This window comes from Ochlerotatus camptorhynchus, unplaced genomic scaffold, assembly GCF_037179485.1.
Source record: "Ochlerotatus camptorhynchus isolate MF236.1 unplaced genomic scaffold, CSIRO-AGI_Acam_v1.1 ptg000102l, whole genome shotgun sequence".
In the NCBI taxonomy this organism is placed as follows: domain Eukaryota; kingdom Metazoa; phylum Arthropoda; class Insecta; order Diptera; family Culicidae; genus Ochlerotatus; species Ochlerotatus camptorhynchus.
The window spans coordinates 830,432-853,666 of record NW_027040592.1 but is presented as its reverse complement, the minus strand read 5'-3'; the positions used below and the strand labels follow the sequence as shown (position 1 = coordinate 853,666).

The window sequence follows — 23,235 nt, the reverse complement described above, 5'->3', positions numbered from 1 at the left end:
ACCCTGGAAGGGTCATTACCCAATATCAAGTGGCTGAACTGTTTGGGATGGCTAACTGCAGATGTGCAGCAATTGAAAAAGCCGTCAACGCTTTCAGGATGTTCGGTATTGTACCTATCAACCCTGGAGTGTTTACAGACCAAGATTTTGCCCCAAGTGAAGTGACAAATATTGAGCAATCGAAAGAAAACGTTGAGCCGGAAGCCACAACCTCTGTCTGTACAGATGCAACGGAGCTTCCCTCACCGATGGCAGCAGTCGTGGAAGAATTCGATAACATTATCTCAAATTATGAGAAGACATCTGTAAAACGAAATACCGCTTCGAAAATCGATAATGAGCCATTTAGCATTAAATCGAATGTGACACTTCAGCAGATATCTGTTCCATCTACAATGCCCAATACAAAATCCACCAAGATCGATTTGACACCTTCCTGCGCTTCCAACCAACATGCTGAGTGCAGTGATAGATTGAAGCCACTCCTGGTTTCCCTTCGAAACGTCCTGGAATCTCTAGAGACAGTGTGCTCAGAGAATTGCTCAACGTCGATCAGGGACAAGTGGGTCCAATTTTGAAGTAGTTTCGGACAAAGCCACTAAGAAGTTTAGTTCCGAAAAAGTTATTGGTATCGTCGGGGGCAGTGATTTAGACATTCAAAGGCAATCCTATGCCCATTGTGTTAGAAAACCACTATTGAATACTTCTAGCGAAAACAACAAAAAATCTACGGTTCAAGGCCGTCTGCAGCAGAGGTTATAAAATGCCCCTGGTAAAATTAAAATAATGATAATAAATCAAATATTAATAAATATTATTCAACACAAATGAGTCTAATAAAATTTATTCAAGTGAATCTTCATCATGCGAAGGGTGCATCAGCAGTACTCAGCAGAAGATTTACCAAAGAAAAATTGGACGTGGGTTTGATCCAGGAGCCCTGGGTGAATAATTATTGGGTACTTGGTGGCTCTTCACATCATTGCAGATTATTGTACGACGAGAGTCAGTCCAAACCAAGGACAGCAATTTAAGTAAATAGGAGACTGAAATTTGTCCCAATTACTGAATTTATTGGTAGAGATATTTGGTCGTTGCGATCAAGATGGAGGTATGGAGGTATGCATTACTTCAGCTTATTTTCCAGGAGACGTTTATGAAGTCCCTCCTTCTTCGGTTGTGCAGTTTGTCAACTACTGTAAAAAATAAACACCCAATTTATAATTGGGTGTGATGCAAATTCCCATCACACAATATGGGGTAGTACTGATATTAACAAAAGAGGTGAGGATCTCCTGAATTACATATCGTCTAACGATATTGACATATGTAATAGAAGAAATTCTCCAACATTTATCAATGTTATTCGACAAGAGGTTCTCGATCTCACGATCTGCAGTAACCTTTTAACAGAAAAGATTGTGGACTGGCATGTTTCTGATGAAGAATCGTTGTCAGACCACAAACATATCAAGTTTGATTATAAAGCTGGAAAACTATAGAATCCAAGAAAAACTAACTGGAACCTCTATCGTTTCCGATTAATGGCGAACAGATTAGGACGCGCATGCAACTAGAAAGTGCGTCTAATGCGGTCATCAATAAAATGTTCACATCATATCATGCTAACTGCCCTATCCAACATAGATCATCCAGTAGGGATGTTCCTTGGTGGAACGATAAGCTGGCAAAATTGAGGAAAATATACAGACGGCTGTTCAATAGAGTAAAGGCTACTTCAGATTGGGACCAATACAAAAAGGCTCTAACTGAATACAACAGAGAATTGAGGCGAGCCAAACGGGAGGACTGGAGACGGATATGTGAAGACATCAATAGCGCTCCAACAGCTGCGAGGATGCATAAAGTTCTTTCAAAAGACCATTCAAATATTCCCAGCATTACTTTAACAGGGAAAAGAAGTACTCATTCCCCTCTTAACTGAACTATTTAAGGCCAGTCTTGCTTTGAGCCATATACCAAAAACATGGAGAAAGGTTCGAGTTGTCTTCATTCCAAAAGCTGGAAAAAGGGATAAAACGACTCCGAAAGCCTTCAGACCCATAAGCTTTCCTCTGTTCTGTTGAAGTCAATGGAAAAAAAAATGGGGATGATTTCATTAAATCAACAAGTTTAGGAAGGTTACCGCTTAGCAAATTTCAATCCGTTATCTACGATAACGGCATTACAGTCGCTGGTTAATAAAATCGAGAAATCGCTTGAAGTCAAGGAAATAGCCGTGGTTGCTTTTCTTGATACTGAAGGAGCATTCGATAATGCATCCTACAGCTCAATACGTTCAGCTATGGAAGCAAGGGGCTTGGATAACTGCATTATCGAATGGAAAATGGCGATGCTCACAGATCGAGAAATTTCTGCTGATCTTGGAGGTGCGCAACTAACTATAAGATCAATGAAGGGTTGTCCTCAAGGAGGGGTACTATCACCCTTATTGTGGTCTTTAGTAGTGAACGAACTCCTTAAAAGTTTAGTGGAGCAGGGTTCCGAGGTTTTTGGTTACGCAGACGATGTGGCCATTATAGTGCGGGGAAAGTTTGAGAACACCATTTCAAACCGGTTACAAACTGCCCTAGACATGACATTCAGTTCGCGGATGAAGATAAATACCTAGGTGTTACTTTGGATAGGAAACTGAACTGGAACTCTCATCTTGACAAGGTTATCACTAAGGCTACAAATGCGCTATGGGTCTGTAGTAAAGCTGTGGGGAAAACGTGGGGACTACGACCAAATATGGGTACGCTGGATATATTCGGCCATATTTTGACCAAAAATTACTTAGGCTTCACTGATATGGTGGCCCAAAACAAATGAAATAAGCGCTCAAAAGAAGTTAAGGAAAATACAAAAACTTGCTTGTATATCAATGATAGGAGCAATGAGAAGCACATCATCAGATGCTTTGGGTGCCATTTTCAATATTTTGCCCTTACACCAATTTGTTAAACTACAGGAAAAAGTGCTTTACAGTTTAACCATCAAAATAAACTTTTAGATGGTGACTTGGTAGGACATGTTAAACCAAGCCGCTATAGATTGGAGTCTGGTGGGCCAAACATACGTCCAGGATCTATTTTAATTTCCACCGACGGCTCGAAGGTCAAGATACTAGAACTTTGGCCCTGGAGTCAGTAAAATTATGCCAATGGGACATAGTCCCACAGTATTTCAAGCAGAAATTCAAGCAAACATAGAATGTGCAAACATCTGTCTAACAAGAAAATACAGGTTTGCCAAGATCTGTATATTCTCGGATAGCCAAGCTGCTCCTAATGCGCATAAGGCGTTCACATGACGATCGAAGCTATTGTGGGAATGTATTCTTTCCTTAAAACAATTGGCCGAAAGGAACGAAGTCATATTATACTGGGTGCCCGGCTATTGTGGCATTGAAGGAACTGAGAATGCCGACAGTCTAGCAAACAAGCTTCTGCAGCGAACTTCATCGATCCAGAACCATTTTTTGGAGTCCCTGAGTGTACTATAAGGATGGAACTAAAAAGTTGGGAAACGTCCATAGTAGAATCCAACTGGAATGCCACAGATGTATCCAGATAGGTGAAAAGATTTATAAGACCAATGCAGCAAAAGCCCTGATTTTGCTTAATCTTAGTAAAAGATTAAGTTTTACTAAGATTCAAGATAAGTTGCCAGAGATGAACCAGCCGATGTCACTTTAATAAAGAAAGATAAAGATAAAAGATAAAGATAGTACCTACCCTCTTCTAAGACCATTCTCTAGCTAGTAAATTATCACACTAAAGCTTCATGTTAGATTGCATTTCCAACAAACTCTGAGAATCGCAAACTTCGCGTATGAAGTAACATAAAAACACTTTGAATGGGTTATTTAATAGTTTACTGAGAATTGTGAAAAACGTGATGAAGTAAGAACTTTTTTTTTTCGAATCAGCTTGGTATTTAAACTCTTGTTGAATGCGGAATTTTTTTTGCTTTGGATTCAGCCTCATGCCTCGTTTTGTACCATTTCATGAAGTCGAACCTATATGCATTCAAATGTTCGAATTCAGTAATGAAGCGAACTTATGCCATACTGGCGCCATTCTACTTGAATTTTTCTGGCCTTCATGTTATGAATGCCATTAAATGCCACCGAGGTGCAGATGATGTGTTTGTAATTGCGTTCACCACCCTCCCGTCTACCATAGTCACCGAAAGATTATACTTCATTTTCAGTTCAATCCCATCCAGTAAATATGTGAATTCCGATAAGTTATTAATCTTGGTTGTCATTCTTTCATGTTCCTCTCGAGTCGTATTTGCAGTTTCCCTTTTGAACTGGAGATAAAACTGGCCTACAGTAGCGGATTGATGACGGTCTCGGGTTGTCCCATATTATAACATCCCCTGAAGCAAATCTTAGAGGTACAATGGTTGTTAATAATGCATGAATATCGATTGAATCTGAATTAGAGAATTTTTGTTTATATTATGGAATTCCGGATGTTCCATCGCAACCCCACTTGAGAATCAAAAGAAGCTCTCCATGCCCGTTTACTACCAACGCGCTCACATTTTCCTCAAAACGGTTTAAAAACCTTGAAGATGCTTTGTCCAGGAGAGCTTGAAGCTGAACTGGGCAACACACTTCGGAAGATACAACTGAAGAGATTGGTGGATAACATTTAGCTTTTTCTGCTTGTATACGTTTATACGACGGATAGACAGACCGGTTCTCTGACCAAATTATAGCTTCGTTTAGTCATCCTTGGGTCCATAAAAATAGCCAGTGCTTGCTCGCTAGAAATAGCCAGAACACAGTCCTGACAGGATGTCAAACTGGTGTTTCCCTTGGCACTTAAACTCATTTTTGGAGCAAAAAGTAGCTCACCTGAACTATTACTCCTGCGCAGAAGTTCAGTCTTACGGCGTTTGCTGCGATCACAACTTTCGTCGAACTCTTTTGCTGGTCGTCCTCGCTTGTTGGTGATACCGGATGAAGAAGAGTGTCCGTGGAAAACTACAACATCTTCGAGCCAGTCACACTATTGACTAGCAATTTGCGTTGACGTTTCTGCCAGCGCCGCAGATCGCAATTCACCCGATCACGAATGATCTTCTCGATCGACTTCCGTTTTTCTGCAGTATCTAATATTTCGTACGTAGACTCCACGATATATTTTCTTTTTAAGGAAATTTCAAAATGTTGGAAAATACAAATGGTAAACAAAACATAACTTCATTGCATAAAATAACTCACCAGAGTATTTGGAACCCATTTCAGCTAGATGAAACTTGAACATTGAATTAAGCAACTGGACAACATTTAAGTTCCGAGCAACACTACTGAATGACTTCGTTGTCAAACAATAAATCAGGGGAAACATGTCAGAAGGGTATAACTCGAAACGTAAACAATGACTTTGAACACCGATTTCTCTTGAATGACCACACATCCACGGAATCTGACTACACCAGCTCATAGAACAAACATTTCTCTGTCAGATGATTTAGTTAGTTTGAGTGGGAATGTTGTCATTCGTAAGAAACCGACGATCCAAGTCATTGTTTACGTTTTGAGTTAGACCCTTCTGACATGTTTCCCCTGAAATGAACGTCAGTCAACTGTTATGTTCACTCTGAATACAATAGTTTACCCACTCTATCGATGCTTAGCTGGGGAACGACAACATAAATTCTTTTGATTTACGGAAGTCAACACAACGGCAGAGCGCAATGTGGTTACAAATAAAGATGATAAGCACCTTTAAATCAGTGTTTAACATGGACGTAGCCAAGGGGGGCAAGGGCAGGGAGCAACGATGAGGTAGCAACGATAAGTAAATTTGGCGCTTCATCCAAAGAAAAGAAACAATATAGTTTGTTTTTAAATTTAAGTTCCTTCTATCTTACTTTACATAAACAACATGCGATACATTGATTGTTCAGTGTAAGTGTCACCCCTGTAAAAAAAAAATCTCAGATGTATTACAAATATATTTGACAAAATGACTTATGTATCATAAAAAAATATAAAAAATCATCAAATTTGATACCTTGAAGCAAATCGGCGCGAAACGACGAAAGTAAATGAATTTCTGTATCAAATAGGATAAGTGTGGTTCATTTCTTCCCGTTTAGCGATATGTAAATGACGCTGTGAATGTTTAGAAGGCATATAGAAAAAAATCATATCCTTATATTTCTGACGGTAACTTTTAATACATTAAATTTACAAAAAATCTAAGTGCTCCGATGGATTTCTGAGAAAATTTTCTATTAAAAACCATCTTTAGGTATACAGATGATTAATATTTAAAATCACCAAATACGTGACAAACCTCAACGACAAAACTGGTGATCCCAAACTAGGCAATACCAGCGCCGGTCGCGCCCAAAGACAGGTCGAGAAAGGAATGGGTAGGCATGTGTTAACGTGACACTCACTTAACTGGAAGCCGATAACACCTCTGCACTTCCACGAGTAATCACTGGGATGTTGGTTTTGTAGCAGAGTTCGATTTGGTAAACGATAAGCTGAACTGATGTCCTAACGATCATATAACGCAAAGGAGCTTGGGATTGAACCCACAATCTTCTGCTCAGTAAGCAAAAACGTTTGCCACTAGGCAAACGAGCTCCGTTTTAAGCATCGAGTTGCTGTTATTACTATGTAGTCATATTAACAAATAAAACGATTGACAGATCTTGAATGTGGATGGGTTTGACATTAGACTCACGATGTTCTGCTCAGTAAGCAAAAACGGTCGCTCTAAGGCCACCGAACCCTTTATATCACATCATACCGCTATTCGAGTTGTTGTAACCATTCAAACCCGACACCTCCGACGACGACCAGTTTCGCAAAATCGTTCAGTATCGGTTACAAGAAGATATTAAAGTTAAATGACATCCCCGAAAGCAGTTAACAATGCCTTCCGAACCGGATCAAGCGTTCATCACATGTGTCTAAACATATTTTTTTACTTTTCCGAACCGTTTCGCTGAGTTCTATTATAAACAATCTACGACCGACTTAACGAAAAGCTATTCAAATGAAGTGACGTCCTCGAAAGCGGTTAACAATGTTTTTCAAACTGGACACGCGTACACCCTTTCCGTAATTCCAAACTCAACATACGCATTTGATCGCAACAACACTTAAACACTATCGATCAGATACAAAACACTCCTATTATATCCCCCTGAAACACGAATGAAGAATCTGTAATGACTACCTGAGTCCCGTAAAAAACGTAAATATCCCCGCAGTGTGCAACTAAGAATACTCCATTGGCCCTTCACTACCTTCCACTTCATTCACTAGAAAGCTTTTAGGCTACCATGTCTCACCACTACAACTACAACACTGTGGAGTGTCGACGTTTTGCCAATCGTTGCTAAGGTTTACAACTCGGGTACCTACCGGTTTTGAGGTTCGTTCGAAAAATTCTGTAAGTATTCTCTGAATCGTGAATCTCTTCAAACCTAGCAAAACTCTTTCATGAATCATAGCAAAAATCTCAGTGGCTCATGTTTTCATCCAGAAGAATAAGGTGAACCAGTAGGTGCGGCGTCGCACGAGGGGCGTTCGCAACAGTCTCCTCCAGTGGTTGGACCCTGGTCCGACCCACTTCCATTTGCACCTACGTCCAATACAGCTAACAGCAGTCTGGACAACCGCCGATCGAACTTGTCCATCACTTGGCCTTGCTGGGTAGAGCCAGTTTGTGTGGCGCGTAATTGTTGGCAGGTATTCGGTCACCCAAAGTTTCCAAAACTGGTTCGCCAATGCCTGTAACATCAACAGGCATTCGTCATACGGCACCAGTGGCTTCGATCCGTCCGATGAACCCAGGAGGAAGTGGTTGGGGGTAAGCGCTGGCGATGAATAATCATCCAACACCGCTACCGCCTCGCTTATGATTTCCACAGGAGTTTCTCGTCGAGCAAAGCAGTTCCGCAGAGCTAGGATGCATGAGCTGGTGTTTAACGAGGCAGCCAATTCGAGGTGTATCGCTCGAACCGTAAGACATGTTACGATGACACCCCAGTGCTTCTCGTGATGACGCCCTACAACGATGAAGAACGGTCCGAAAAAGTCCACACCGACGTACGAGAACGGGCGAACGAAGGCTGCCATCTTTGTCTTCGGTAGCGGGGCCATCATCGGTGGCGCTGGCGCAGCGCGTTGTACCTTGCATAGCTGACATTCTCGGACGCACTCGATCGTAGACCCTGCGAACTCGTGGGATGTGAAATCCTTTGCGCACTTCGTTCACGCAGGTCTCGTGACATTGATGATGATACCTTAGGTGAACGTCGCGTATAACAAGCGTCGTGACTGGATGTTCTCGTGGGAGTACGATGGGGTACCTGCTGCTATCGTCTACGAAGTCGCATTCGCCCAACCGACTGTGGATGCGCATCACGCCCTGCTTGTCAACGAACGGACTGACCTTGAACCGGCTGTTCTTCTTCTGAAGTCAGTGGTTGCCTGCTGCTAGTACCACTAGTTCGTCTTCATAGACCTCCTCCTGCGCTCGTTTGATTTGAAACACCTCCGTCTTGAGAAGCTCCGGCTGCGTAAGCGGCCCGACATTCCGTTGTAGGATGTTGTTTACGAACCGATGGACGAAAGCCGTTGCACGCCGTAAGTGGTACCACGATGAGAATTTCTCTGGCAACAAAACGGTACGAACTCTCTCCACTGAATGGTGCATCACGCTTGAACGGATTTCTTCGGCTGTTACGTGACGACTCCGGCCATTCTAATTTGGGTATCCACAGGAACGATGGCCCATTGAACCAACGACTTGCTGGCATGAGATCCGGTTTGTACTTCCACTTTGTTCCGTCGTCAGCCACGTTCTCCTTTGTACCTATCCACCTCCATTCCGTAACTTCCGTCTCTTCCAATATTTCACCCACGCGGAAAGCCACGAACTGGGAGTACCGGCGATGGTTCGATTGTAGCCAGCACATGACGTCCCGAGCATCAGTCCAGAAATAACGACGGTCGACCTTGACAGAGTGGCCTGCCTCGTTACTCTTGGCCAAGCGTGAACCGATGACTGCTGCTTGCAGCTCCAGGCGGGGTTTGGAGACGAACTTGAGGGGCGCTACTCGAGTCTTGCTGCCGATGAGCGCACAATGAACGTGTCCATTCCTTTCAAAGCGAAAATAGGAAACGGCTGCGTACCCAAGTTCACTAGCATCTACGAACGTGTGAAGCTCGATCCTGGCTTCGTTGATGCTGGAATCAGCCTGGTAGTAGCAACGTGGAATTTCTACCGACTCAAGCTCCGGCAAGATACGCTGCCATGTATGCCACTTCTCCAACTCATATTCCCGATTACTTCATCCCATCCGGTTTTCGCTCTCCAGACCTCCTGCAGCAGTATCTTCAGGAACATTAAGTAGAGACCTAACGGGTCGTAGATGGCCATCAGCGTCCGTAGCATGACCCGCTTGGTTGAGTGCTTGATTCTGGTAAGAAGGTCCCTGTTGCGTTCCGTGCAGAGCTTGTAGCTAAAGACGTCTTTTGTTGTGCTCCACCGCATCCCAAGGACCTTTTCCATGACAAGGTCAGCGCTCATCTCCATTGACTTTTCCGGCTGAGAGTTTTCTCCGAGGGCTTTCAGCACTTTGGTTGAGTTCGACACCCAGTTTCTCATGAAGAATCCGCCTTGTTGGTGAATGTAGCGTATATCATTGGCCAGCTTGATGGCTTCCTCCTCCGTGTGTACGCTCGTGAGCATGTCGTCCACGTAGTGCCTCCGGCAGATAGCGTCGACAGCAACAGGGTATTCGCTTTCGAAACGGGCAGCGTTTTCGTTCAGGATATAGTACTGGTAGTAGAGCGTTCAGTTGATCCGGACCCTTTATCACGGCATTCAAAGATACTCCCCCAAACGACGCGGCTACATCGAGCACGAATCGGACCTTGCCTGGTTAATTAGGGTTGAAGACCGGAAAGATGGGCAAGTACCAGGTCCGATCTCCCGTCCTCTGACTTTCCTCCGGGGTTAGCTTGCGGACGTAGCCCTTGCTGACGTAGTCTGCCATCTTCGCTCTCAACGTCTTGGCCAGTTGGGGTTCGCGTTCCATCCTCTTAACCAGACAGTAATGACGTCTCAAAGTCATCGACCTGTTGTTGGGTAGGCGTACATCATCGTATTTCCACAAAAGACCCACGGGCGCTAACAGTTCTGGAACGTTGTACCGTCGTGCAGTTTTACTAGCGCTCGTTCGTCCTCCTTGGAAAAAAGTTGATTCTGAGGAGCTCTGATACCCAAACTGTCGAGCGCGAAGTAGCTTTTCACGGTTTCGTGTAGAAAATCGTCCGATTCATGAGAGTGGAAGCTGTACAGGGCGGTGTTTGACGACGGTCCATTCTCCGATGAGCAAGTTCCGTAGATCCAAGGCGTGTCTTGACAGCAACTGGTTCATTTGTCTTCCCTTCACGGCTGTCCAGAGCGTGGACCACTCGTACGTTATTCATCCCGATTAATATCTTGGGTTGAACGTTGTTGTACGATTCTATTGGCAACCCTTCGAGATAATGGTACTCCTCCGAAAGCTTGCGAACGAAGAGAGATTGCGACGAGAGTTTCAACTCTTTAACCGTGTAGACATCTGTCAGGTTGTTTTGAAGACATCCGTTGTACGTGCCGGAAATGTTGAGAGAGACTCGCATGGCATCGTCTTCGTAACGGCAGGTATCGGCTGTCCAGCGGAGGCAGAGTGGATGCCTTTCACCGCGCAAATTCAACTCCTTCGCCAAACTTTCCTCCATCAGTGTCAAGGAAGATCCGCTGTCCAGGAACGCATAGGTTTGTACCTTGGTCCCATCATTGTACAGCGTAACTGGAACGTACTGGGATAGTACAGCTCTGTTTTCTCCTCGGTGCGTGTTGCATGATCTGGTTTCTCGGGAACTACTCGCACTGACCTGCTGTGAAGTAGAAGTAGTCGGTGTCGAACTCGACGGAGACGACGCTATAGATTTATCTTTCGCATCGTTGTGCATCATCCGATGGTGTTTGTATTGGCAGCCGTTTTTACCACACGACTTCCCGGACTTACAGGGACCTCGATGACTCTCCAGGCAGCAACGGCATAATTTGTGTTCCCGAAGTGCAGCCCACCGAGCGGAAAGATCCATTGCAACGAATAGTTTGCACTTCGAAACTGCTGCGCAGTTGCCATTACAGATGACACATCCGCTATCAACGTCGCTTTGATTGACTTTGGGAACCGTCTCGGTATGTGCGTTCAGAAATCCATCGTTCTTCCGTTCCCAGCGTGTCTTGTTGTCGAAGGAACTCGAGAACTGAGGCATCGTCACCGTGCTCGCTGCTTCTGCAAATTTGTACAGCCACTCGCTGAACTCCAACAAAGTTATTCTATTCCCCACGAGAGCCAACTTTGGTCTGCCAATAAAATAATGAAAACCAGACATCGATTAACTTGGTCACATTCCATTGCTTCCATTGCTGTCAGGTCAGTAAATACTCTTTAAAGCGTGATTAAAACAGGAATATTTACAACGTTTACGAATTTATCATGTGTAAGTGATAAATTTCATTAAAAAAAACACAACCAACAATACCAACAAACTTTAATCAACGTGCTCCTGTTCCCTCATCCCCGCCAAACCCAGCAGAAATCAACAAACCATTTCAATAAATCATTTCCCCGCAACGGACCAACAATGTTCAAATCTCCCCGGACTTAAGCCACAGCATGTATGTAAGGGCTTCTGGGGTAAGATGAATCCCCGGGGCAACATTTCGTTGTTTACGTTTTTTTCGAGGACCTGTGAATCAGCATTGCTAGTTCAATGTTTCATTTAAAACTGGCAAAAAGTAATTTCGCCTCGGGGCTACATTACGCCCCATGACCCCCTACATATATACCATTTCATTTGCCGCAAGAACGAAGAGCAAAAATGCTTGCTACGATTGAATAAACAATAATCCATTCTGATGAAGGTGGTAGGCAGAGGAAGAGAGAAAAAAAAACCGCCAAGCTCAGCATCAGAGCCAGGCAAAGGGCGAACAAAATCCGCACCAAGCGTCTCCATTGCATCTAAGCAAGCCGGGTGTAGTTTGCTGTTCCCCCGTTCATTCGCGGCGCGCCCACCATGCAGCTATCCATTTGTGTTGATTTAGCCAATTTGCCAAAGCCGGAAAAACTTTTGTCTCGATTCCGCCGCACTGAACTGATACAATAATGCGTTGTTTTATTTATCCGTATAATACTTCCTGAATCCTTCGGTTGCTTCCTATTTCGCAACAAAAACATTGGATTCGGTTTGACCGGGCTTGCGTTTGGGCAATTGCCAAACGATAATACTAACGATAAAAGGAACTTGTGAAGGGACGAGTAGGTGAAACATATGTTTACAAACCGGATTTGGATCTAGTTCAAGGATGATTGTTGTCGGTCGGCAGGTTATTGTGGCGCAATACTAATCGGACGCTTGTTCCATGTTCCGTTTTTTTGAATGGGGACCAATTGAGTTAAGCCCCGGCGGTCTTAGAGGGCTTTCGACTGGACGCACACCCAAGAGGGTGAATGAAAAGAAAGTGATTTTTTTTTTATCATGTTGAAAAGTAAGCCCTGCCTGGGATCCTTCCTCGAAAAGCACAAGGAAGGGTGACGACGCCCCTAAAAACCACAGGTGGATCGGGTGGTTTCCGTTTGTCTCTCGTTTTTCACCAGTTTAAACGAGTGGTTTCCGGCCGTTTGTTTGGTTGGTTGGGTATTACGATGGCATCCTTGCGAGACAAGAACAAATGACAATAAATTCTTTTTGGCGGGGGTCGTCCCTTCGTTCAACCCCCTTTCGTGGACCTATACTGTCAGTTCGAAGCGAAAAGAAAACAAACGAAGCAGGCGAGCGCGCGTTGTCTTTGTTTTCTCACACCCCATTTTGCTTCTTTTTTTTTTGCTTTGCACAGTGGGATGTCACGTCCGTTGCTTTCCGTTTGTGTTAATTGAAAATTCCTGCAATTTTGTTACTTTTTTAACGAGGCAAACCGGTAGGGAACAAGACATCTGTTCGTTGGATTGCTCAAATAAAATTAAAAAAAGGACCGGCGACTGTTCAAGGAAGTGTAAGTAATCACTAGCTTATCAGTTCCGGACGCTTGTAAACTTCCGATTACTTCGCACTTGAACAGTTTTCTTTCTGGTATAATTTTTGGCCGAATGAAATCTTATAAATTCAGAATAAATTGACAACAAGGGGCGGGACAATTTGGCTGAAGATATATAAATATTTTTTGATAATTTAATTAAAAAAAAAAAAAAAAAAAAAAGTGAGGTTGTGTGCAAGACATGGTTGACGTAGACTACATTAAGCTGTTTAGAAAACTTCTCGTGCATTGTTCTTGATATTGATTTACGTTTACAGTTTACGTAACCTATACTGCCCCGTAATTTGGGTAGATCACCTTTTCATGGTACGTACGGGATGTAAGATCTACCACCGATTCCTAGTCTTGACTACTTCAAACTAGGGGAACAGGATTTTTCAGGAACACATCTTAGTCCTTATTACTTTTTATGCCTTGTTGATAGTGACAAGACTCGGCTTTGTCCACCGAGGATGATCTTGAAACAAGGAAAAAATTTGTAAGTTAGTCTTCATCTTTGTGATTCCTGATCTTCTATTCGTTGTTCCCTAGTTTCAAGTGGTTAAGACTAGGGTTCTGATGCATGGTCATTATCGGTGTCATTCCTTAATTTTGTTGCTAAGGAATCCAATTTTGACTGACAAAGGGGCGCGGAGGGTGTTTCAACACTCCGAAGGGTATAAATAGCGGGATCTTTCAATTAGAGTCGGATCCATGCGATAAATGCAAGAATGACAACTGTAAAAAAATCGAATACTTCATCATTTCTCAATAGTGATGGAGTAATACGATATGCACTAAACTAAGGACACGGGATATACTACAATAGACAAACTACTGGTCGCAGTGGTGTTAGATCCCGAACAGAGGAAAAACAAAATGTCACAATCAGCGTTGCAAGGTCATTTTCTGAAAATTCTGGAAAATTTCAGAAAATTCTCTTAGAAATTCGTTTTGTGCTTCCATTGGAATTCCGTTAAAATTATTTCTAGAATTCATTTGGAATTATAACCTCAAACTTCGATCCGTTTGGGTTTTTTTACGAACCCTGATATCTTCTTCACGATATACTTGTAATTTTCCACAGAGCTACATGGAAATCTCTGAATCCAAACTCACACAAGTGAATTGACGTGAAAGTTTAAAATCCCTAAGAGTTCTTTCTAAAACTCCGTTTAATTTTCTCTGAAATTCATTGGTATTACAGATTAAGTAATTTTTCCCGATTTATTATTGAAACTCACGTTGACTTCGAATTCTCGGCTTTTTCCTGATTCACTGGTCTCCTTGCTCATCTCACACCTGCCCGATATCATACGATTGACTCTTCAGTTATGGAAAATCGCCGGATCGCATGATATCGAGTAGATGTTAATTGAGCTTAAAACAAAAACAACTCGTTGCAGATGTGAGTTTCCTACCACCCCACCGCAGGTTGTCAAGGTGATATAACTCATCACACCCCGTCCGCTGCGAGGAAGTTTTCCTGTAAGCCGGCAGAGTGAGAGAGAGGGAAAAATTATATACCTAGTTGTTGCGACAGGAATGAAAGGCAACGCACTGATTTTCGCAGCTAATATTGACGTATGCTTCAAAACTGTAACAATTGTTTTAATTTAGTGAATGGTTAATTTTAGTAATTCAATGCAAACTTACATTTTAAGATTTCACTAAGCGTTCTTACCTTCACTAGTTTTAAGTATGTAAAGGAATGTAAATTTAGGCACTAAGGCAAATAATTCATTTGCAGAACAACTGATTTTTAGTAGACTATTGAAATAAACTCCACCTTGTCTATCTGTATTGTTTATCTGTTTACTATTCTACATTTGTTTACTCTTTCTCATCGTTGCCATCTGCCGGTGGAACCGGTTGAGGGTAGGGTGACCAACTCGACGGTACTGGTGTTCACATTCTCCCCCCGGTGCTTCCCACCGTCTGCTGAGACAGCACCACGATCATCTACGTCGAGCACAACAAGTCTCGATGTCGGTCGCCTGAAGGTTCCCTGTCGTGTCTGCACAGCTGCTTGGCGAACTCTGCCATCGGCTCCTTGGAAGATATGGATCACCTTGCCTCGAACCCACTCATTACGCTTACCGTCGTCCACGACCAGTACAAGGTCTCCGATCTGCAAGGGTTTGGTTTCGCTGAACCACTTCGGTTATCTTCTGATGACTAGTAGATACTCCACCAGAAACCGTTGTCAGAATTTGTCCAGCTGTCGTTGAATTCCTCCCCAGGTTTCCCGCAGGTTCTTCTGGGATTCTCTAACGTCGACACCACCCTGCTTTGCTCCGCTCGAGTTTCCCAGAAGGAAGTGATTTGGCGTCAAAGCTTCAGACTCCTCTGAGTCCAAGGGTAAATATGTCAGAGGCCTTGAGTTAACAATGCTCTCTGCTTCTACAACCAGCGTTAACAACTCCTCATCGTGCAACTTTCCCTATGTGTATGCATCCTTCATAGCCCCTTTGACAGACTGTACCAACCTTTCCCAAGCACCCCCCATATGCGGTGCTCCAGGAGGAATGAAACTCCACTTCGTACATGTGTTGGTGAACGTCACCGACAGCTCCTTGCATATCTGTTCTCGAAGAATGCGTTCCGCTCATTGAAAGTTCGTTCCATTGTCGCTGAAGATTTCGATCGGCGATCCTCGGCGCCCGATGAATCGTCGTACACAGGATATGCAGGAAGCCGTTGACAAACTGTACGCTACCTCGAGGTGTACGGCTCGTACAGTGAGACCCGTAAAGAGAGCGATCCATCTCTTCACGTTTGATCTTCCCACTTTTGTTAGAAGAGGACCAAAATAATCCAGACCCACGTAGCTAAACGGACGAACATGCATCGCAAGACGAGCTGGAGGAAGTGCAGCCATCGGTGGATTTCTAGGAATAGCCTTGCGGATCTTGCACAGCTGGCAGGTATACGCGACCTTCTTCACAAGCTGACGTAAGTTGGGGATGTTGTAGCGCTGACGAAGTTCGTTAACGACGGTTTCGCTATTCGCATGCCGGTAACGGCGATGATAATCTTCTATTAGAAGGTTCACCGCCCGGTGCTTTGAGGGCAAAATAATCGGAAGCCGGGCATCGTAGGTCACATCCGTCGCGGCTACTATACAGCTCCGTTGTCGCATCAAACCGACGTCGTCTACTTCAGGCATCAACTTAAACAGCTTGCTTTTCCGTTCAAGGGGCACCTGGTTGTCGTTCGGCTCGCATTTATTCCGTTCGAGGGTGGCCGTTTCATCGGGATAACTCTCCCGCTGTATGCGTTTCAAAATCGTGTGCTCAGCGCCGAGTAGCTCAGCTTGTGTAAGCGGTCCAAGCAACTTCTGCTCCGGTTTGGAGGTGTTATAGAGGAAACGTAAGACGTATGCTGTGGTGCGTAGCATTCTCTTCCACGACGAAAATCGTTCGAAGTCCAGTACTGGTTCAACTACGATATGGAACAACACGGACGGTCTGACATCTTCGGAAGTAGATTCAGTTGACTCGGCCGCCTTTGGCCAGGCTTCTTGTGGAAGTCGCAAGAATTCTGGCCCGTCAAACCATTGGCTATTGTGATCGAAGTAAGGTCCTCGGCCCCAGTTGGTTGCCTCATCTGCTGGGTTAAGCTTGGATGGAACCCATCTCCACTCGCTTACATCTGTACTCTCCAGTATCTCTCCTACTCGATGAGCTACGAAGGGCTTGTAGCGCCGTGGGTCCGACCGGATCCATGATCGCGCTGTCGTAGAGTTCGTCCAGAGGAACCTTTTAGAGAAAGTGATTGGATGATTGTCTTCTACGAATTTTAGTAGACGTGTACCGAGAACGCATCCTTGCAGCTCCAACCTTGGAATGGACATCGGTTTGTGCGGTGCTCCACAAGCAGGTGCTCCATCTCCTACGGTCGTTCGAATGTAAGCTGCACACGAGTAAGCAATCTCACTGGCGTCGACGAATACGTGAAGTTGAGCATCCTTGTACGTTTCTGTGGTGGCTCTGGGAAAATAACACCTCGGTATCTTCACGGTTGAAATGAACTCGATCATCCTTGTCCAGCGATTCCAGTGCTCAAACACTTCATCGCCTACCGCTTCATCCCAGTCTGTTCCAGCCCGCCACAAATCCTGGATTAACACCTTCCCGTGAATTATGAACGGTGCGAATAATCCCAACGGGTCAAACAGTGACATTACGCATCGTAATACTTGACGTTTGGTCGGCCGAGCGCCGCTGTCCAGGAGGTTCCTAACTTCATCACTCATACGGGTGGAGAAACTCAATTCGTCCGATCTTGATGACCACAGCATGCCGAGTACTCGATCCACTTGTTCACCGCAATCAACATACAGGTTCTTGCTGTCTACTACCGCTGATTCCCCAAGTTCCGCCAAGACTTTTCCGCTGTTCGATCTCCAATTTCGTAGATGGAATCCTCCGTTGTGATGAACCAGTCGCACCTCTGCTGAAACCTTCTCCGCTTCACTTTCACTGCCAAAGCTGTCGAGGTAATCGTCGACGTAGTGACTCTTCAATATCCCTTCGACGGCCCTTGGGTACTGCTGGATGTGTTCCTTGGCATTCAAATTTTTCACATACTGTGTTGACGCAGGCGAGCAAGTGGCACCGAACGTCGCAACGTCCATCAGGTAAATCTCTACCGGTCCATCGGGTGTTTCACTCCACAGGAAAAGCAGCGAGTTCCTATCGGATAATCGAATGCCTAACTGACGGAACATTTGCTCTATGTATGCACCCACAGCTACGTAGTACAGACGAAAACGGAAGAGTACGGCAGGCAAGAGCGTTAGTTGGTCCGGCCCTTTCAGTAACACATTATTCAGCGATACACCAGAAACTTTGGCCGCCGCGTCCCATACAAGGCGCACCTTTCCAGGTTTGTTTGGATTCGTAACTGCTCCCAATGGTAAGAACCAAACTTTCCTGGGATCCGCATTGTTCAAATCAGCAGGAGTTGCTTTATGTGCGAATCCTTTTTCCACGTACTCTCGGATTTGACGGCTGATGTTTTCTCTCAGAGCTGGTTTGCGTTCCATCCTCCGTTGGAGACACTGATGTCTTCGCAATGCCATACCGTTCCACAGTAGGCCCGTCTCGAAGTGTCTACCAACACGCTTCGTTGTTTTTCCCAATAATTCTTGAGCACGCTTTTCCTCCGCAGTGAGAGTGGTCCCGAGTTGCTGTACCCCATTCTCTTCCACAGCGAAAAACTGTTTAACACTCTCGTGCAACGCTTCGTTACTCGTACATTCGCAAAAATGGAAGCTGTAGTCCTCGCTGCTCGTTGAATCTTGCCGCCCGTAGACGCACCATCCTAGTCGTGTTTTGACGGCAATGGGTCCTGATCCATCTCCTTCTCTTGTCTTCAATGGTACAGCAAGCTTTAAGTTGTCTAGCCCGATTAGAATCTCCGGTCTGGCGTAGTTGTAGCTTTGAATTGGCAACTTTTTCAAGTGAGCAAACTTCTTAGCTGCCTCTTCTAGTTCGAAGGATTGCGTCGGTAGGTTCAAATTCTGTACCGTGCGAGCATTTATAAGTTTGTAATATCGCTTCTGATTCGGTCCCGAAACTGTAATTGTCACGGTCTGTGACTCCTTCTCTACCCGCGACGTATCCCCGGTCCATCTCAGACAGAGTGGACGTGGTTCTCCTGCCAACCCAAGCTGCGCTACCAGATCACCTTCGACTAGCGTCAATGACGAGCCTTCGTCCAGAAAAGCGAAGGTATCAACTTTCCCTGACTTTCCGTGCAACGTCACGGGTATAATCCGGAACAAGACACCCGAATCCAGAAGCCGATGAGTGTGACTGTTACCAACTTGAGTTGCAGGTGCTGTCGACTTCCCATGCAATAGAGGATGATGCTTGAACTGACATCCGCTAACGTTGCATCGGTTGTTACTGCGGCAAGCTCTTCTTTCATGTCCGAATAGACAGATTTGACACACGCTTAGTGCCCGAATCCGTCGCCAACGATCGTCGATGGAGAGCGCTCTAAACGTTTGACACTCCCGAAGCTCATGACCTTCTTTTTCGCAATGTAGACATGCACCCGACTTGAATTGCGTCGCTTTCGGAGTGGACACCTCGTCGACCTTGGTCCCGTGTGAGCTTACGAATGCCTTCGTTTTCTCTCTTCCTTTGTTTTTCCGTGAATCCGACTCGTACAGTACCACGCTTGAAGCATCCTGTATCAGTCCAGTCATGTATTCGCTGAAGGTTTTCAGGTCCACAACTGCACGTCCTCTTTTATAACCTGCCCACATCAGCTTCTGATCAGCGGGCAGTTTTCCAACAAGCTCTTGCAGAAGAGTAGGGTTTGACAAATAAGCTCGTTCATTCACCGCTTCAATGTGGTCACACAATTCTTGAACGGCCATCCCATACTCAATAAGCGCTTCCAACAAGGCGTTGATTAGCAACTCCGGACGCCCATATCTCATACGTAGAGTTTCTATTACTTGTGGAACTGCTGCCGGAAACACTAGACGACTTCGAACATTCTCCAATGCACGTCCTCGCAAGCATCTTTGGAGCCGAACCATGTTCTCTCCATCACTGTAGCCGCATGTTCTCGTTGTGTACTCGAAATTGGAAATAAATATCGGCCATTCAGCGGGATCCCCAGAGAACGCCGGGAGATCACGAGCCAATGATTGACGCGAGGTGAGTTGTTGTTGTGTGGGCACCAACTCCATACCACGGAGAATATCGGCAGGTCATTAGCCGAAGACTGTTGTCCTGAACGTTGCTGCACCGGGGGCTGATGCATCGGAAGCTGCTGTACTGGATACTGCTGAACCGAAGGCGGCTGCAGTGGATACTGATGCACCGAAGGCTGCTGCAATGGTGGCTGCTGCACTGGAGGCTGCTGCACTGGATACTGTTGCACCGAAGGCGGATGCAATACAGACTGACGCACTAAAGGCTGCTGCAATACAGGCTGACGCGCAAAGGGCTGCATCAAAGGCTGATGCACTGGATGCTGCTGCACCGGATGCTGCTGCACTGGATGCTGCTGCACTGGATGTGGCTGCACAGGATGCTGCTGCACTGGATGCTGCTGCACTGGATTCTGCTGTTCAGGGTACTGCTGCACAGGATGCTGCCGCACTGGAAGCGACTGCAATGGATATTGTTGCACCAAAGGCTGCTGCAATACAGGCTGATGCACTAGAGGCTGCTGCACTGGATGCTGCTGCACTGGAGGCTGCTGCACAGGAGGCTGCTTCACAGGAGGCTGCTCCACTGGAGGCTGCTGCAATACAGGCTGACGCACTAAAGGCTGCCCGGGGGGTTGCTGTGTGGGTGTAAGTTGGGGGAAAGGCGTACATTGGCTAGTCTGTGTCTGTAACATGGGGTTGTTATTTATCATATTAGAGCGCGCGGGAGGAAAACGCTGCTGCTCATGTGGGGGAAATTGCATGGTTGGAAATGATTTCGGTTGAGAGACATTGTTTTCGTTTGCATGATCGGTTTGGTTCTCAGAGGCATGACACTTACCTGGAGGGAATACACTTGGGTACTGCTTGGCGATGGCACCTACCTCCGCTGCGTCTGGCTGCGCAAGTATTTCATCTCGGTTCCCACCTGCCTCTTCCGTATTCAGTGCCCCTACTTGTGCGTCGGATGAAGATACCATCGCTAAACGATGGACGGTCGAATGTATCCCTTGGATCTCATTCTTGCAGATTTCCAACTGTTGTTGTAACTCAGCAAACTGAGGGTAAGTCGGTTCCGATTGCTCTAGACAACGCTCGCAAATCACGAATTAAGTCCATCGCCTAGCGCTGATCCACATAATCGTGAAGAGCATTTGGTCCCATCGAATTATCGATCTCTTCCAATACGGAAACAGTTGGATCACGAAGAGGAGAACTGTGTTGTTGGATGTCAAAATCTGACGGCAACCCCGAGGGCAATTCATCGTTGTTGCCTCCTACCGCTCCAGCATCTGGATCCATCTGACTTAGATCAGAAATATGCTGCTGAATCGCTGAAGCCGCTCGCACTTGAATCTCCTGCCACGCTAGTTTGCTGATCCGCGCTGTTCCCGATCCAGTCCTGAACTCTTCTCAGGATATCACCACGACTCACCCGGCTCCTTTTCTCCTCCTCGGCGGCAATCGTAGCTTCCAAGAGCTGTCGTTGCTCCTGCAGAAACTTCTTTTCAAGTTCAACATCCGCGCGCTGTTTCTCCAACTCTTGACGTTCTCGCAGATGTGCCATACTGTCCGCAAAACGCGACGAAGATCGACTCGTGGCGCTGACTCTCGACGAAGCACGAGAGGCTCGTTTGCACCGGGTACACACCCACGAACGATCGGTAATCGAACTTGAAACGCCCGTACAACTTAAGTGCCACCATGCATCGCATGCATCGCATTGGACCATATTGTCCGCTTCATCTGGCCCGTTGCATCCAGCGCATCCATTAGTAGCGGAATGATGACTCATCACAAAGATGAAACTTTTGAAGACTGTTGCGACAGGAATGAAAGGCAACGCACTGATTTTCGCAGCAATATTGACGTATGCTTCAAAACTGTAACAATTGCTTTGAAGCATACGTCAATATAGCTGCGAAAATCAGTGCGTTGCCTGTCATTCCTCTCGCAACACTAGTAGAATTATTTCCTATCGGTTGGTATATTTGGATTTTATTTTCATCTATCAATGACACAGTTATAAGCGTTCAAACTCTAACATCTTATCGTGACGGTCACAATTTTAGATTTTCGATTTGCTCCCTGTACCTTTCCGTAAGACGTAGAATTTAAAATTACTTGATAAACCATAATCTATCCATTTTCAAACAATTTGAGCTTGTGAGCACGATAGTTTCATTAACATCAGCCAAATTCAGGAGCCTTCAAAACGTTCTGAGAATTTAATTGAAATTTAAAAAATGCCAATGTGATCCGATACCTTAAGAAAAGTTCCAGAGATTTCAGAAAAAATGATCTTGAGTGCAGATCCTTTAAATTCAGGAAGACAGCAAGATTTGATTAGTGATCTTCATGGCAGTTCTGAAAACTTCTGAGCAGTTACATGATTTCAGGAAAATAGCAGGAACCTTCAAGAAGTACGGATTTCCGAATAAACTGACGTGATTGGTCAAGGCGACGATGGATCGAGTGATGTGCGTTGTTCGAGTATCGGGGCACTCTCGAATCCCTTTGAATCTCGAAGGGAGCTACGGCAAAGTGATGGACTTTCGTGTCTGCTATTCAACATCGCGTTAGAAGGTGTGATCAGATGAGCAGGGATAGACACGAGTGGCACGATCTTCAGGAAGTCCATCCAGCTTCTTTACTTTACAGATTACATCGACATCATGGCACGGAACTTTGAAACGATGGCGGAAACGTACATCAGACTGAAGGATGAAGCTAGGCGGATTGGACTTGCCATCATCGCATCAAAGACAAAATACATGCAAGGAAAAGGTTCTAGGGAAGACAATGTTAGCCTCCCACCCCGAGTTCAGATTCACGGTGACGAAATCGAGGTGGTCGATGAGTTCGTGTAATTGGGCTCACTGGTGACCGCCGAAAATGATACCAGCAGAGAAATTCAAATACGCATTATGGCAGGGAATCGTGCCTTCTTTGGACTCCGAAGGACGCTCCAGTCGAATAAAATTTGCAGCCGCACGAAGTTGACTATCTTCAAGACACTGATTAGACCGGTGGTCCTCTACGGCCACGAGACCTGAACTATGCTCGTGAAGGACCAATGCGCCCTTGGTGTTGCACCAGCTGCTGGAAGAACCATCCATCGTCCACATTGCAAAAAATGGGCGACTACGGTGGGTTGGGCACGTCGTAAGAATACCGCACGACGACCCAGAGAAAATGGTTCTAGAAAGCGATTCAACAGGAACAAGAAAAAGAGGCACGCAGCGGGCAAGGTGGATCGACCAAGTAGAAGGCGACCTGCGGACCCTTCGCAGACTACGAAGCTGGCGAAGTGTGGCCATGGATCGAGTAGAGTGCAGAGGACAACAAGACCTTAGCCTGATTGGTAAGGTAAGTTCAAGAAGTTCCGATAGTTTATGAATAGTTCAATGAACTTGAAGGAAATTTAGTGAA

At 45.3% G+C, this 23,235-nt stretch overlaps 2 protein-coding genes across 2 annotated transcripts in view; both read right to left on the bottom strand.

Annotated features, from left to right (window-relative positions):
* shaker (Potassium voltage-gated channel protein Shaker) overlaps window positions 1-23,235 on the bottom strand; it is a 621,792-nt gene that overhangs the window by 546,949 nt on the left and 51,608 nt on the right. The gene's annotated exons all lie outside the window — the stretch shown is intronic.
* LOC135699056 (uncharacterized) lies at window positions 15,736-19,347 on the bottom strand. Its single transcript, XM_065219232.1, has one exon. The coding sequence runs from the start codon at window positions 19,345-19,347 to the stop codon at window positions 15,736-15,738; it is 3,612 nt and encodes a 1,203-aa protein (XP_065075304.1).

Bases quoted from the DNA above. Each gene is read 5' to 3' on its own strand.
- LOC135699056 (XM_065219232.1), bottom strand. From the start codon at position 19,347: ATGACTGGACTGATACAGGATGCTTCAAGCGTGGTACTGTACGAGTCG.